General features: G+C 37.2%; 1 protein-coding gene across 1 annotated transcript in view; it reads left to right on the top strand.

The window, feature by feature from the left end:
* Prex2 (phosphatidylinositol-3,4,5-trisphosphate dependent Rac exchange factor 2) overlaps positions 1-18,318 on the top strand; it is a 295,598-nt gene that overhangs the window by 128,176 nt on the left and 149,104 nt on the right. The window contains exons 15-19 of the mRNA XM_028769792.1: positions 2,182-2,254; positions 5,409-5,551; positions 5,690-5,782; positions 8,186-8,334; positions 17,569-17,654. Coding sequence (XP_028625625.1) covers positions 2,182-2,254; positions 5,409-5,551; positions 5,690-5,782; positions 8,186-8,334; positions 17,569-17,654 — 544 coding nt within the window. The remainder of the gene's footprint in view (positions 1-2,181; positions 2,255-5,408; positions 5,552-5,689; positions 5,783-8,185; positions 8,335-17,568; positions 17,655-18,318) is intronic.

Genomic DNA, 18,318 nt, shown 5'->3' with positions numbered 1-18,318 from the left:
CATGTGTGCAGCTAGCCTGGTTCTTCATTCACTAAGAGACTTTTTCACAGAATTCATGATGCTCTAGAATTAACATGAGCCCATATAATATGTGGTAATTGGGGGAAGACTGAGGAGATGGGTTTGAAGCAAAACCTGATGCCAAATCAACCTTTAAATTCTAAAGCAAATAGGCAGTTATTAACTTCAGGGGAATCAGTTCTTGGATTTTTTTAACATTTAAGTAAAATAGGATAACAAGAGTTATCCTATTTTATCTGAAACATGCTGAAACAAAGTATTTGTTACTTAATTGTCTGAAACTCCCAGGAGGTTGTCTCAAGCAACCAGCATTTGATGCCAGCTAAAACTGAGACAGGCTTGGACATGTAACTCCCTTTCTAATGTAGTGTTTTCAGGTGTTCACCTAGTCCTAGAACAGCCATTCGTGGCTTCCTACATTGGTTCCTGCAGCTTCATAATCCCCATATGGGTAAATGAACATGTTTAAGGCAGACTTTCTAGCTCTTAATGCTGAGCTTCAAGATCATGGGCTGCCTTGGGAGAGACATAATAATGGGACGGTAAGGGAGCAAGCTAAACTGTGTAATTTAGGAGAAGAGACAAAGTAAGTCTCCCTTTATACCCAGACTTGAATACGACTTAACGTGTACACTAATTCGTACTGAGTGGATTTGGACAGCATGATTGAACAGTTAGAGTTAGCTACCGTGCATCAGTCTTTAGGCTGTTGTGAGTTATCTCTGGATACTGTAGATGTCTGTGATATGTGAGTGATACCATCATAGAAAATGCAATGACTTTGTTCTGCTCTGAATACATTCTCACTTGCTAGACTGATGATTTTATTATAATGGCTTATAACCTTATTCCACAGAGGTAACTCCTCACTGGATAAGTATGTTGATATATTACTAAATCATCATGGGATTTGTTTATGTGTGATGTGCAGGAAACATTTATATTTTTTAATTAGACAAGTTCTTATTTTATCCCATTTGAGTAATTTTTTTGTACTTTCTTCAGTGCTTCCCAGATCTAAGTAGACCCAAAAGGATTTTTAAAAGATGTAGGATTACTACGGTATTTCAGATTACATTTATACACTTTTTCATTTAATAAAATATTAGTCTAGTAGATATAACATTTAAATGATCAAAACAGCTAAAGCTTTCAGCCTAACCCTTTAACTAGCTACTGAAATAAAACATCAGGACACAAGCATGTGAGTTCTTACCTTTGAGAAGTTGGTACTCATTTGAGCTCATTTTTAATCTTCTGTAAAATTATTCTTCATCATCATCTTCCACAGAAGTCCTCACAGATCCTCCAGCTAGGATAAGGGTCTTTTTCTGTACACTAGAGAATCAGGCTGATTAAGATCCTTAACTAAATTAGATAATGATATTTAACTAGGTACTACTTTTTAAGTAATCAAATCCTTCATGAGATCCAAATTACTGGAAGGAAAGAAAATGGATTTTGTTTGAGAGTTTTAATGTGCTGTATTTTTAACTTGGTATGATATTTAGAAATGAACAAATGTATATTTTAAAATTAATTCATAAAATTATCAAATACCTGGATTGCTGAAGATATGATGCGTATCTGCAGGTACATAGTCAGTTTGCTTTAGTAGATAACAGAATTACAGTTGTCACAACTGAAGGTACAGCTTATCTTGGTGTTTTATAGACAGGAAAAAAGAGATTGTATGTATTGGCATTACATTACTAAAGGTGACGTGACACTGATTGAATTTAGGCAGTTGTAGGAAACTGAATTAACTAAAGAAAAGAGATAAGTTTGAAACTGCAAAGTGATGCTGGAGTTGAGTCAAACCAAGACTGAAAGATCTTGAAAGCCCAAAGGGATACTTTTGTCTTGCTTATTAAAAAGCCTCTCTAACTTTAGAACATGACATTCCTGTGCAGTACAGCTGAGTTCTGCAATAGCTGATGTTGGACTGACTCCAGAAAAAAAGATGTTAATTTAGACAGGAGACATCAAAAGGTAGAAAAGACATTAAAATGAGAGTAGATTTGGTAAAGTACTTATGTGCTAAGGCAAGAACTAGGGAAATGATGTAATGTGTGGGAGATATTTCTTAAACTATAATTCAGGCTCAATAAAGCCTCCAGTTGTCAATCACCATGCAATGTTTTCTTTTCTGGTTAACAGGGCGATTGCCGTACCAGGGAAGAGGCAATGATATTTGCTGTTGGGCTCTGTGACAATGGCTTTATGCATCACGGTAGGAACTCTTACCCTCAGACTTCACACATGGATCTCATTGTTTTGGTTCCTCTTGGGTCTTTGGGAGTGTCTCTCTGATCCACTAAGGTCAAGACAGCCTGTCTGGGTCTTGCCATGGGTCTCAGATGAGTCACAACATCTGCAACTGATTTCACTATTGGTGCCATTTCTGTGGCACATTGCTGTTATCTACCAGTTTTTCTAGATTTTCTCTCTCTCTCTCTTTTTTTTTGTTGACTCCAGAAGAGCCATGACATGACTTAGAAGTTTTATTTTCTTTTTAAAAATCTCATATGAATTTATTTTATGTGAATACTCATGATCTTGCCTGAATGTTGTGTATAGTGGATAAGAGCATGTATGGTTAATATTTATTGTTCATTTTAGGAAATCATACTCAAAATCATCTTATAGAACTAAGTCTTTGGAAATAAGTATTTTTTTAGTCTATTATATTTTTTCTGCTCAATACCTTCAAAAATCATTAAATACTAGCATTTTATTTTAATTTTTCCATTTATCAAAATAATGAGAGTTTCTCATCTATCTATGTAATCTTACACAGTGCGTCTAAGCAGTCTCTTTTAAGTTACGAATGCAATGTGTTTCTCAACATCTGGTTGATATAGCACTTGCTATAGCGCTCCATTCATCAACTACTTTCAAAAGGTTATTAATTCCTGTATGAAAAAGGAACACCAGCTACAGCCCTTTGGGAGATATCCTTTCTCATCACACTGACCCATGTCTTTATGTCTAGATCACCAGAAGTGTTAAGATAAAGAAATATTAGTCCCCGGAGAGCAAAGTACTGATGGAAGAAATTATAATATTTTAGGAAATTAGAATTATAAAATCCAGTGTACACCCATCAATTATTTTTCTCTTTAACCCAAAACAACAACAGACAATAATTTGACATAAGCATTTATTGCAAAATACTAAGTGACAGTAAAAGTTCAAAAGTAAAAATGAAAACAGTCCCCAGCCTGAATTTCTTGGTGCTTCTCTTGCCTGTTATGGGCCGATTGCTTCGAGGAAATATCATGTGATCTTCCAGAAAATAATTAAATCATAGAGGCAAAACTTAACTGAGCCCAAAGTGTTTTTCCTTTCTGTTGTTCACTATGGCTCATGTTACTGTTTATTGTATGGTGGGTAGCTTTATTTGTCACCATGTTACCAGATGCTCTTCTGTCCAAAGATCGCCCATGCACCATCTGCTTCACATTATTTGCTGGAACTCTGTCAAAACAATGAAATAGAATGTCCCCTTGGGTTGTTTGACATATGCCAAGATGTTCACATGCAGCAATTCATTGTGATGAAGGCAGGAAGAAGATTTCTTTGACCTTCATTTTGCAGATGAGAAAACTAATATGCAGAGAGTTCAGGTAATTTTAATTTCAACACTCAGAATTGACTCATCACAAAGTTACGTGCCCTGGGACCACAGCCATTCCATTACCATGAGTCACCTTGTCCCCACAAGACACTACAAAGTACTAATGACAAAGAATGGGAAATGCAGATTTCTCTCCTCAAGCATATTGGTGGCCTTCAAGATCGTATTCAACATACATTCTTATTACCTGTATTTACCCGCAATGTAAACAAAGCTAACAAGACATACACCAACAGACACTGCATGTTACCAGTTTATATCAGGGCTCTTAGGACATTTAAAAATGTTAACATTTGGATAAAAGAGATAAAGTTGACCTTTGTAGAAACAAGATTATTCGGGAATGTAGCTGTGAAACACAGAAGACCTAACAACTCATGGAAACTAAAATCACATTTTACTCAGATGACATATTTCTAATTTGAAGTGTTGGAACAACTATGACGACTCAGCAGGAGTTGCTCACATAGAAAGCTACTATGTGTATTAGTTAAGGTTGTCTAGGGTCACAGAACTTATGAAATATCTCTCTATATTAAGAGATATTGCTGGAATTACTTACAGGCTGCAGTCCAGCTAATTCAATAATGGGCAGCTCTGAATGGGAAACTCAGTCCCAGGAGGCTAGATGTTTCATCTAGTACTCTGTATAAGCTGGAATCCTGAAGAAGCAGGTTCTAACACACTCTACTGGCAAGAAGGCAAGGAAGAAGAAATCCTTCCTCCTTCCATTGTCCATATATACGCCTCTAGCAGAAGGTATGGCTCAGATTAAATGTGTGTACCACATGTGGACTTAAGGTATTCTTTATCTGCTCTATCCCAGGCTGACCTTGAACTCAGAGATCTACTTGCCTCTGTCTCCTGGATCTGAACCAAAAGCCTGTGTCTTCCAGCTTCAAGATCTGGATCACTAGTGTGCCCTCCATTTCTGATTATAGTTCATTCCAGATATAGTTAAATTGACAACAGAAAATCCCAATCACACTATCCAACCCAGCTGAATTTTCCCACAAAGATGCAGAGCATTAAGCAGGCTTATTTTTTGAAAGCAGAAAATGTCCTGTGTTCTTATCTTGAGTGTGCATGAGATTTAGGAGTTGTTGAGTTAGGGTTTTACTGCTGGGAATAGACATCATGACCAAGGCAACTCTTATAAGGACAACATTTAATTAGGGCTAGCTTACAGGTTTAGAGGATCAGTCTATTATCATCAAGGCGAGAATATGTTGGCATCCAGGCAGGCATGGCGCCAGAGGAGCTGAGAGTTGTACATCTTCATCTGAAGGCTGTTAGCAGAATACTCTTTTCCAGGCAACTAGGATGAGGATCTCAAAGCCCACCCCCACAGTGACACACCTACTCCAACAAGGCCACATCTACTTCAACAGGGCCACGTCTTCTAATAGTGCCACTCCCTGGACCAACGATATACAAACCATCACAGGAGTTATTGTATTTTCTTCCTTAAATTTTGATTTGCATTTGGACAATGGAAGGTCAAAAAAGTCAACACTGAGAAGATGCTACTCGTTTTAAAATGGAAAATCCTGCATATAACAGTAATTACCAGGAAAGGTAGCCATCGGTCATTGAAGGAATCTGAGTTGTGTCTATGGGAGACCTTGTTCTAGGAATCCAAAGCTGAGCTTATGGTTGACAAGAATTCCCTGAATGTGTACTGGTGTGGAAAATGAGCTTCGGATTTGAGTTTACTGAAATTATTTTAATCTTTCCATTTCTCTAGTCCTAGAAAAAAGTGAATTCAAAGACGAGCCTCTACTTTTCCGCTTTTTTGCTGATGAGGAAATGGAAGGATCAAATATGAAACACAGGCTTATGAAACATGACTTGAAGGTTGTGGAGAATGTCATAGCTAAGTCACTGTTGGTAAGCTGCTGCCACCTTATGTTTCCTTCTGGGGTAGTGATTAGCACAAGAAGACAGTAACATGTTGATGTTCTCAATGTATTTCATTGTAAAGTCCTCCTCGTTCTTTATCAATAATATTACTATTTTACATTTCAGATTAAATCTAATGAAGGCAGCTATGGCTTTGGGCTAGAAGACAAAAACAAAGTTCCAATAATAAAGTTAGTGGAAAAGGGGTCAAATGCTGAGGTAATATAAATTAGCATCTTTGTTAAAGTTTATCATTATGCAATATGGTATCAAGTTGAAATTAATAGCTATGTGTTTGTTGAAGATGCTACCTCTGAGCAATTATATACTGAGGTTCTGATGTAGTGCTGGATTTGTAGCAGCTGGGACTGTGTCTTAGTGATGACTGGGGATGGGAGATGCTAGTATTCCAGAGAGCTACAGCTCCAAATCAAAGAGTTCCCAAGTATGTGTTTTGTGTCTCTAGTATTGTCCCAATCATGCAATGCATCCTAGAATTTTTTGGAAATGGCATAGGGTGTAATAGTTGTTCTAGGTCTACCAGATGGCTCCTCTGTTCAACCAAAGGCAGTATCTTCTATCTTCTGCTTCTGTAGTCTTTTCTATAAATGTAATTTCCATCATTAAAGCAAACACTTGGACTTTTTCGTTGAATTAATTTTAATTGGAACCTTTTCACATCACTATGTTTTTAAACAGTAGACTCCTCTGATCATTGACTCATTCATTGAGAAATATTCATTCAATATCAGTTATCTGTTAGGTAGCATTCTAGATTCTAGGATTATAGACACGTAGAAAGCAGATAATGTTCTCTGTTCTGAGCTGGAAATTTTGATGGTTTTCCTGTATACACATAAGGAACTGAGTTTGATAAACAAAACCCACATTTTATTTTGTTGTTTTGTATTACATGGGGCATGTGTGTTTGTAATCCTATGCTTGGGAGGTAGAAGTAGATGAATTCCTGCAGTCACAGGCCAGCTTTCCTAGGCTGCTTGGTGATTACCAAGCCAATGAAAGACCAATCTTGAGAAATGAGATTACAAGGTGGGTATCACTTGAGGAAAAACAACCAAGGGTTGCCCTCTGACTGCCACATGTATGGACATACATGTACACATAACACACACACACACACACACACACACACACACACACACACAAACTCTGTTTTTCTCTCTGTATCTTTCTTTATCTTTGTCTCTCCTTCCCTCCATCTTCTTTCCTTTCTCCCTGGTTTCCTCCTCTCTGCTTCTCTCCCTCCTTTCTTCTCCTTCCTCGTTGAGCTTACCAATGCTGTACCACAATGTTACGGGATTTAAAGACTATCTTGCTACCTAACTTGAAAGGTATATAATCTTAAGAAAACACCTCAGTATTCAGGTCTTTTATAAAAATAAAAGAACTGCAATAGTATAACAGAATATTAGAATAGTATAATTTTAAATTGGTGTAGTAAAGTCAGTGGTAATCTGTCTAAACTAATCACAAAGGTCTTTTATTTCACCTTAACACAAAAGTGTGCAAAATAGAGCATTCTATCAAGCACTCCAAGTATAAATATATTACCTCTGGTCCATTTGTATTTTGTTTGTGTATCTCACCATCAAATGACCATGGTTAATAATTCTATAGGAGACAATGCTCCCAGACACTTTTAGAGGCTGCTCTTAGGGTAGAGCATCATTTTACTTTGTCATAGATAAAATACTGTCTCATTAAGTAAATGCAGTTCTAGACAGCAGTTCAAGACAGAGGACAGTCTTGATGATTAGAACATCTGTGTAACTGTAGGGGTAATGTCGTCTTTGTCCTCTTTTAATATGTTGCATTAGGGAAAACCTGCACTCATTGGACTGTACTTGCTTGGATTCCTGGACACTCCTTCCACTCCTTTGTATTAGGCACACTCATGCTGATGGAGGTGGAGATACAAATTGGTTGTGGTCAATAAGTTTATATATTTATGTGATGAAAATTTCTGAATTAAATAAATAAATGTTTATATAATATATAAACATGTAATATATAAAATACAAATATTTGTATAATATATAACATATATATATATAGAGAGAGACACATAACACCCCTATCTACGATCTATCTATCACCTATCTAATTATCTATCTATCTATCTATCATCTATCTATCATCTATCTACCTATCATCTATCTATCTATCATCTATCTATCATCTATCTACCTATCATCTATCTATCTATCATCTATCTATCATCTATCTATCTATCTATCTATCTATCTATCTATCTATCTATCTATCTTAGTTTATAAGTTAAAGGACAAGTTTTTTTTTAAATTTTTTTAAATTAAATGCTTTGTTGCTACAACAAGAGAGAGCCAAGATGCATACAGTATTAAGAAAAACCCCACAAAGGGTTGGGGGAGGGTTGCTTTCAACAAGATTCTGCACTCTCATTTATAATAATGCTCTATATTATTATAACTGTTACTTCATTCATAGTTCTTTTATATAATTTTGTATAATGCTGTTGTAGATGTGTTCTTATGTCCAAATCTGTACATGCTGAGCCTTCTCTGATTTGGTTTTGTGAAAAAACTATTCATTAAATTATCATTCTTGCTACTTCCCCCTTAGATGGCTGGCATGGAAGTTGGAAAGAAGATTTTTGCTATTAATGGTGACCTGGTTTTTCTGAGACCTTTTCCTGAAGTTGACTGCTTCCTGAAATCATGCTTAAATAGCAGAAAGCCACTGAGAGTCCTTGTGAGCACAAAGCCAAGGGAGTAAGTGACACAACAGAACAGGGATGAACAGAGTAGCAATGATAACTTCAGGTCATTATTTATCACTGAGCTCCCATGGGGTACAAAATGTATGCCTCTCCAGCATGGTGGGAACGAATCTCTAGAGAAGAGAGAATTGCTTATCATGAAAGGTACTCACTCCTGAATTAAATGGTGTTGGTGGCAATGGCATTTTTCTTTCAGTGTCCAAACTTTGCTCTTCTGGGTGATGGTGAGTTTGACTAAGTGAAAACTAATTTAATGGAATACCTGAAAGTCAAGAATAAAGACCTGTATGTTTAGCTACAGAAAGTGTTGTTGATTATACATAATCTATAAGATACTGCTCATATGCATGAAATTAAACTTAGAAGGTGTACCATGCATGCACATACTTAGTAAGTTGCCTTTTCTCTTAAAGCAAAACCAACCCAAAACTCTGTGGCTGTCTCTGCTTCTGTTTACATAACTAGAAAAATTCCAATGTTTGTGTTTGTCTTTCATTGTTATGACAGAGTAGCTGAGATAACATAAAAGAGTAGAGGATTATTTTAACTTGTAACTGCAGAAGTTTCAGTCCTCTGCAACTTAATAAGAGGAAAGAATGGTGTTGAAAAATTTCTCACCTAATGATGTCTAGAAAGCAGAGAAAGGAATAAAAAATGGGCCCCTAGACAAGACTTAACCTTCAAAGGCATGCTCCCAGTATCTAATTTCCTCCAACTGGACACCGTTACTATTAGCCCAGCATCTATGAAATCATGCATGGATCAGCCAAGGTAGGAAATCAGTGCCCTCATGATCCAGTTATCTCTAGATAATGCTGCCAAAATGAGACCACTTAACACATGAGCCTTTTGGGGACAACATATCTGAAATATAACAATATTTATTATGAAAAATTCAAAGTAGAGATTTCTTTAGAGGAAATCATTTTCCTTTACATCTTACCACATTTAAATAAACAGTAATTACTGATTTGAAACCAGTTGGTGTTTGTTCCAAGTATTGATACATAATGTAATCATACACATATAGAATAGGGCCATGCTCTACTGCAATGTTTTTAGCTAAAACCCTTGATGTCCATGAAGTTCACTGGCTTTTATTCTCTAATTTGTTTCTATTAGTGAGCTGGTATTTCTTTCGCAGATTAATCATGAACTGTGGCATCAGCTGGTTGAGATGACATTAATGTAAAGTATTTAACAGAACATGTGAATGGGCTATGCCTGAATTCCTATTTAAAATTTGTATTAGTTAAAACAAGGAACTTCATTAAGATGAATATGAAGGATGTCATTTAAAAATGATTGTTTCTGGGAAGCTGTATTGGAAATATGTTCCTGACCTGACTTTGCCTTTGCTTGCCTATATCCCAGACGGGACAAGCTGCCTTGCTTCAAGTTTTTAGACCCTGTGGAACAGAGAATTAAAAAGAGAATTTATATGACTCTTGTATTTTTCTTAAATGTGACCAGTTATTTAGACTCAGTCATGGACTGGTCTAGAAATCAATCCAAATTGGAAATAATAGTCTTCATTTGGAAGGCTGGATCTAGACATTTTCAGAGACATACTTGGAAGTTAGCTGCAGTTCTCTATGATATGTTAGCAAGAGATAAAGTTGGGGCAGGATCTGGATTTCAAACAAGTGTTAGTGCATGTGTTAAGAGTCTTTTAATTGTCAAGTTAAAATTACTTTTGTTTCTTCTACAGTATTTAATGTAAGTTGCATTGATTGTACACCTTCTAATTGTGTTTGTGTTTTGAAATCTAGCATGTCAGTTACGGAGGTCTATCAACCAGCTTTTGTTTTACTGCCCTGAGTATCACAGAACCTTGGTATTCTAAAAATAGCTTGCAAATACTAGAAGGAATGAGTCAGGCTTTAAGCAGAAGCAAGAGGGTAGTGGGCTTCATTATTGGTGGTATAACAGCTTTAATTATATTAATTGCTAGCACCACTGCTCCTGCAATTGCTTTGACAATAGTAGTTAAGAGAGCTACTTTTGTTAATCATTTAGCAAAGAATGTTACTAATGTGTTGAGTATACAAGAGGATTTAGATAGGCACTTGGCACATCCGATTGATGCACTTTATTCTATTCAAATTAATGGAAGAAGGTTCAGAGTTTAAGAGTAAGGAGCCATCTTGAGTGTCATGCCAAATACCAATGAATTTGTGTTACTTCTAAAATTTACAATGATAGATATTATAATTAGGAAAAAGTTTAAAGACACTTGCAGTGTATTTGGCATAATTCTAACACCGCTCTAGATGTTTTAACTTTGCATAGTGAGCTTATAAATTTAAAGAATGCTGCCCTGCTAAGAGTTGATGCAGGGCCTGAGGTCAGTATTTCTATTTTGGTCAAGCTTCAAGAATGCCATGTATAGCTTGATCATGCTAGCCCTTTTTGTCCTGGGAATACTTTTATTTCTACTCATTTCATGAAAGCTTGTCTTTAACAACATCAGCATGTTGGCTCCCAAAGGACATGACTTGAAACTGAAAATGGATCCCCAGACTTAATAGTTTAACAGGGTGTCAAGCCAAGGACAGGTAAGAGTCTGTACAGAGCCTTACCAACCTAAGACAAAAGTGCTTTGCTTTTGATAATGCATATTCCCTAGCAGGTATGGAAGGAATTCTTGTCAGAACGACCTAAGATAGGCTCAGTGTTGTTTATGAAATGAAAAAGAGGAGATGTGGAGACCTTTTGGGGCTGCTTGGCAAGAATCTGATATTGGCCAAGGACAAGGAAAGGGACTGCTTGGCAAGAATATGACATTGGCCAAGGACAAGGAAGTGGTCTTCAGGCAGGAATCTGACATTAGGCTAGAACAAAGAAGTAATTTCAGGCAGGATTCTAAATCTTAGGCTAGAACAAGGAAATAATTTCAGGCAGGAATCTAAACCTTAGGCTAAAACAAGGAAGTAGGCTTCAGACATGAAAATGACTTGGGCTAGGACAGGGAAGTAGGCTCAGATATTCTAGTCATCCTGATAAGTTCTTAGAAACAGTGATCACAGGAGTTTTCATGAAACTTTGTTTACTGCCTTGCTTGTTCTTTGACTATTTGTGTTTATTGTCTTGCTTGTTCCTTGACTATTTGTATCTATTGTATTGCTAGTTTCTCAACCTAGAACAGACCTTAATACTTGCCTGTAATTAAAATAGTATAAAAGCAAAAGGTAGGAAGGGGCATGAGATAGAGGGTTTCTGAGGGGTTAAGGGGAAAGGGGATGATATCTGAAATGTAAATAAATAAAATATCCAATAAAAATATTTTAAAAATTTTTAAAAATTAAAAACGATAGTTTAACAATTTAGGAAAATGTTATAACCATAGCTGCTATTCTTACTGACTTTAAAATACTTTTATATGTAAAGTATTGTATAGAACATACACATTCAGTTTGCATCATATGTACATTGTCGTTGAGTCTGATTGCATCTTAATGTGCTGGATTCTCTCTATAATATCCCTTTCTGACAGTGCTAAGTCATTAATGGTTATAGGTGCTTTAGCTTATAATGTAATGCACTAAGTGTCCTGAAAACATAAGTGTGGTTTGTTAATACAGTTTCTCACAGGAAGCACTGGGCAGCAAAGAACCACTGCAGTGTCTTCTCTGTATGTATAATTATAGTTCATTTCCTCATCTTTATCTAGCCCTGCTTAGGGTAAGGCTATCTTAGTTGCCTATGTGCTGACATGTTTAAGGCATTTAACAGCAATAAAATACTTTAGGAAAAAGTCAAAAGATATTTGGAACAATTATTAATGAATATAAGTATATGCCCTATGGCTACCCAATTTACCCCTAGAATAACTAATCTGCTTACATAGACATTTCAACAAATGATAGAGCACAGAGCTAATGGCATCAAGTCTAAACAGAGGGGAACAAATCCTGCGCCTCCAGAGTCTTGGGCCCATGTTTTCTAATCATTCCCTAAGTGCAGCTATGCAGTGTAAACTCCTGAAAATTGTTCTTTGACTAAACACACACACACACACACACACACACACACACACACACACAAAGAGGGAATAAATGAATAAATATTTTAAAAGATTGCACACTCATGTTTTCTTTTAATATATTTGAAGTGTACAACTTCCCCTAATATTCTCCCCACAGTAAGCCCTTAGACCATTCACATATATTAAAGAAAAATTATCTTTTCTTTTTAAGAGGCAACATAAATAAGCTAGAGTGATATTTGATATGAGATATCCTCCTGTAAGTTACAACATTTATTAATTGGCATGTATATGGTCTTTAGACAGTTATACTGGTTTCCATTGAGGAGATTATCTTGTAAAGTAAAATTCTTCTAACTCCAAACTCTAGTAGACACTTTGTGCATTGTGGCAACCCAAGTTAGTCTACCTGCTAATTGCTCGTAGAAACTCTGAACATCCTACTGTGAGCAGCAGACATGTGCTCATACACTGCAGTGTGCCTTGGCAGTAAATAGTTATAGTCATCTTTTAATAGTTGACATCACAAGAATATTCCCATTCTTAACGTTTTTATTTGAAAGTGACCATCTAAACTGCATAGATTAGTAGTTTCCCTTCATGCTATGTTGCTGATTATATAAAGAGTTGAAAGTTTTGAAGGCTTTGAAACATTTTAGATACTTACAGTGATACATTTACTATGTGTTCACTGACATCTCCCTGCCTAATAAGACTGAACTTATTAGTTTTCTTGTCACTCTGTGGAAAATAGTTGACATGAACAACTCAAGTGAAGAAGGATTTACTTTAGCTCCTGGTTTCAGAGGACTCAATTCATAGTTGGTTGGCTCCGTGTGCTAGGCCAGAACATGGTGGTGGTGGGAGTGTGTGGTGACCTGATAGGACTATAAAAACAGCTAAATGGAAAGACAGGAAGAATTCAGAAGATCCAACTCCTAACAACACACTTTCATGGAGGTGGTCCTCTGTTTAGGTCCCATGTTCTACTTTTCATCACCTCCCAGTAATCCAGAATATTGTGAGTCCATCAAGTCTGATACCATCAAGTAGGCCAGATCCCTCAGGATGCACTCACTTCCCCAAAATTCCATTGTCTTTCAAGTCCCCAGGACATGGTTCTCTTAAGGACATTTAACATTTAACCACAGCAAACACATTCCCAACCTTGTACAATATCTTAGAATTTCCTTGATATTTTCATTCATAAATTGACTTGAGTATAGTGAGAACGGTAGAAGTTTTTCTCCTAGGTCAATTTTCCTCTATGACAGGTAACTTCTTAGAAAGTTTATGAGTTAAAGTAGCTTCAGCAGGCTGCTTGTGCCCTTGTGCAGATAGATCACCTCCAGTGTTTACCAGAGTGAGTGATTATTATTTATATAAAGAGGACTGGGAGGCAAGAGAGACATAGCATTATCTCCATCTCTCCAAACAATTCATTTTGTCTTAAATTGCACTTTCTCCTTCTCAGACTTCCAAGGCCATCTGGGCTGGGGAGTATCTTTAGATCAGGCCCAGAGAGCAAATTGTGTGGGAGCTTTGGTTGGGTTATTCATATTTTCTTCCATTTTTTTTGGTAATTTAAATATTATTCTGTTTGGAGAGGAAAAGACAAAAATACAAGAAGTAAATATGACAGAATTTTCCTTTGATTCCCGATGTGTTTTATACTTGATAACATCAAGGAATTTCTCTGAAAGTTTTTGCAGTAGCTGATTTAACATATTTGTTTTCTACAGAAATAGAACATTCCTCACGTATAATTTTATTAATTATTTTAATAGGCAATGTGGTTTTCCCATTGGAAAAAGTGATCTCAAAAAATCATGCTTTTATTTGAGTTTAATCATATTTAATTAGAGGGATTCCAAGTTCTTCCCTAAAATGGATTTCATAATGTTGGGTACACATTTTGTTTTTAAAAATGTTACAGTAATCTTCTGGAAGAGTAGAAGTCAGAATGACATAGCAGAGTTAGTTAGACGGGTAGACCTTACTGAGAAAGAGTTAAGAGACTGCTGAGAATTACAAATAACCTAGAAGTAATTAAGTGACCACTTGGAAGCTGTAAGGTAGTCCTGGCTAAGTGAATTTGAGTACAGTGTACACAGAGGCAGGCAGCCACTTTCTGCTTCATCCTCACCAGCTCATGTATTCATTCTCCTCTTAACTTTAATTTACTTTAATTTTATTGAAATAACATGTCTCTTTGACAGATAATAATAACAATTTGCTGTTCAAATGAAATGGATACAGCCCTGTACTCCAGAAAGTATGTAATTAAGGATAGGGGATGTGCTGGTTCTTTGACCCCTGTCATACATATATGCAAATCATGCTATGGTATATAACCTCATTTATAATAGTACTTTTAAACTGCCACTGGATGCGAAATTTGCATTTTTATCACTGATTGCTTTCCTGGGTTACATCAGAGACTTCAGTGTCAGGCAATGCCTGCAGGGCTAAATGTAACTTGTGGTTATCTTTTCTGTTGTTATTTTTTGTTTTTTGCTTTTTTGGGGGTTTGAATTTTTTTATTGGATGTTTTATTTACATCTCAGATTGTTCCAGGTGCAGGGTCTTCTGTGAGCTGCCTCCAATAGATCTGCCTATCTTCAGACTGTCCAGTGTGTCCATGAAGGGATGCTTACATTTGTTTTGTAACTAGCTCATCCTTTTCAGACCACAGTTGTTACTTCGGTATGCAGGGCCATCCAGCAAAATGTACTGCAGCATGTCCATTTTGTTCTGCTCTCTACTGTAGTTTATGACACTCATCTTCATTCAACAATGCTCCGCTCGAGAATTCTCTGTTCTCTGATTTCTGGCTTCCTTTTGGGGATTGTTCTACATTGTTCGTGACAAATAGTACTTCTCTTCCCATGTGCCATGACAACTGTCTCATGTTCTTCTCATCAAATTGATTTTGGTGCAGGTTAATTGGTGATGCTTCTTTTCCTCAGGTTTTACCTTTTAATGTCTTATTCTTCCAGTGATGTATTATAGAAACTCGTAAGTTAATCAAATTCCTGATGATATAATATAGTGTTAGACAGCTCTGTCCTCTATAACTTGTCCTTGTTGGTCCTTTGGTGATGTTTGCAAGGGTTGAAATGTATTAACTGTGTGTTTTGTTTATATTATTATTTATAATGGAATTTCTTAAGATACCCATTTCCTGTTTGTCATAGTAAGTCAGTGAAGAATGCTGCTTTTTTCTTGAGTATGTATCTAGCTCAGCATCATTAAGAGCAGTTTGCTACTTGTATGGCTAACCTTGGATATCAACTTGACATACCCGAAGAACTGCCTTTTGTTTTTTTTTAGAACTTTATTTCAATGTAACTATATGCATAAGAAATACACTCATATTGGTTAATAGAATGCAATTATGTTTAACTTATCCTACACAATCTTGACCAGAAAGTTGGTACATGGTTTATAATTAAAAAATATAGTAACAAAAAACAAACTGCAATCTGTTTCATCTCTATCTATTACAAATGTATAAAAACAAATCCTCCATCAATGCTGCTGAAGGCAGCAGAACCTTGAGAAATATACCTTTGGTTTGCCTTAGAAAAGTAACACATATTGCACTGTAAAGGTTTATAAAATTGGCGCAAAACATTGTTGTAATGTCACAATACCAGTTTTAATAGTTCAGTAACTACTGGGAGGCTATGGGGCAGACACAGAACTGGAGAAGCTGTCACACGTAGCCAGCAGTACAGACTGGAAATCTACACAATCAGATCATTCGGAACTAAGACTATCAGCTCACCTCATGTGCTCAGTCAACCAGGAAATCCTAGATACACCTTGATGTTTTGCAAAAAAAAACAAAAACAAAAACAAAAACAAAACCAGTTTCTTCAGCATTTCAGTTTACAAGTAACAGCATGCTAACAGCAAGAAAGAATTGCCCTTATCAGATTTTTCTATGGGCTTGTCTATGGGGGCACTTTCCTGATTGCTGATGAATGGAAGATGGCCCAGCCCTCTGTGAGTTGTGCCTGGTCTGCATAGGGAAGCTCACTAAGCAGAAGCAGGAAGTAAGCCTCTAAATGGTATTGTCCTATGGTCTCTGCTTCTGTTCCTGCCTTGGTCTTTGCCATAGTTCCCTTGATGATTGGCAGTAATCTATAAGATGAAATAAATGTCCCTACAGCTTTCTTTTGGCCATATTTTTTTTGCTAGCAACAGAACTTAACTAGTATAGAAACTATCTCTTTAATCCTCATCAGCATACTACAAAATAAGTTTTAACAGTGATAACCTCTAATAGTTTCTGTAACAAGTTTAGCAACAGGACCTAGTCTAAACCCAAGTTTACCCAACTACAATGTAGGATGCAGAGCTAGTTTTACCGTTGCCCGTTCTTCCCCACAGGTGCATCTATATGAATGTTTGTGGGCACTATATGGCATCCTTATTTTATGCTTAGTTTTTGGGTTAGGCAATGGCCAGCATTATCTCCACCGGCTTCTCACTCAGTGGAATTCTCCAGGTAGACCCTCTCCAGTTTTCCAATTTCCTCTGTTCTTGACCCCAACAGCAGTCTCGCCTCTTAGGCTGCTGTATGAGAATTCATCTGGGAAATAGAAATAGATCGAGTAGTGGAAGGTTTAGTTAGGACAAATAAGGAACAAAGCATACACGCTAGTAAAGAGCAGTCTGAGCTGAGCAACAGTAGCGCTGGATTCGATTTCTCTTCCACCTGTCATCCTCTCTCCCGTACCCCCTCCCAGTGGGGGCATTTCTAACAATGGGGGCAACCTAACAAAGGACTTTCCCTTTCATATAAAATTGATTTGGTATAAGTAGAAGAATAAAATGCAAAAGTATGCATGAGAGATTTTAGTGCCTAGGAGGTTGAAAAGTCCAGTAGGGGAAAGGTTAACAGCACTGCGCACGCTCCCTGGTGAGGAAGTTTCCTTGCAGTTGTCTGAGCTGTCCTAGCTGGAGTGGCCTCTACCACCTATTGTTCTTTACATCCTGTTTTGGGGGCCTGAGCTGGGAGCCCATCTGGAGTCTACCACCACCATACAATTTACATCCTGTTGAGGGCCATGAGAAGTCTCAGTTGGAGGAGCTGAGACTCCAAACTCCTCCCATCCTCTCAGGATGTACGCCTTGCTGAAATGAGTGGAGGACGGACGTGTAGATGAGTACCATCAGAACCAATTGTGGATTTCCATTTCTCTCACCTTATTTTCTGGTTACTTTTAGGACCGTTAAGATCCCAGATTCTGCAGATGGGCTTGGTTTCCAGATCAGAGGCTTTGGCCCTTCCGTGGTGCATGCTGTGGGAAGAGGTGAGACATTCTTTGCTGCTGCGTGGGGAAGTGCGTCAGCCCATGCTTTGACTGTTCCCTGTCCAACTGAAATGTGTCCTCATAGTGCTAGGAATGGTCTTCTTTCACTGAAGTAACTCACTGAAAGTACATTCTGGAAATAACACATGAAAATAAAACCTCAAAACTTCATCTTTTGTTTCCTTGCTGACTTCTCCATGTGTAGCATTCCAGAAAGCCAAGGTGGGAGGATTGATTCACGTTCTGAGGCTGGCTCAGACAAGAATGAGGCCTTTAAAAAAAACAAAAACAAAAACCAAACTAACAAAATAACCCAAACAAACAAAAGGGAGACTGGAGAGATGGCCCAGTAGGTGAAGTACTCACCTCCTGAGATTGTGAGTTCTGATCTCCAGCTCTCACATTAAAAACAAAATACAAAACAGACCTTTGTGTACCAGCACTTAGCTTCAATCCCAGCTCTGGTGGCACAGAGACTGGAGAATCCCCTGGGCTTACTGGCTGTCAAGGACAGTCCAAAGGCAAATTTCAGGTTCAGTGAGAGATCTGACTAAAAAGCCTGAGGTACAGTACTCCAGGAAAGATACTTGATGTCAAGCTTCAGCCCTCCTCATGTGCATACACATACACATACACATACACATACACATACACATACACATAC

The sequence above is a fragment of the Grammomys surdaster genome, unplaced genomic scaffold (assembly GCF_004785775.1).
Source record: "Grammomys surdaster isolate TR1022 unplaced genomic scaffold, NIH_TR_1.0 64, whole genome shotgun sequence".
NCBI lineage: Eukaryota > Metazoa > Chordata > Mammalia > Rodentia > Muridae > Grammomys > Grammomys surdaster.
Note: the sequence above shows the minus strand (reverse complement) of the source record. Positions and strands in the feature narration are given on the sequence as shown.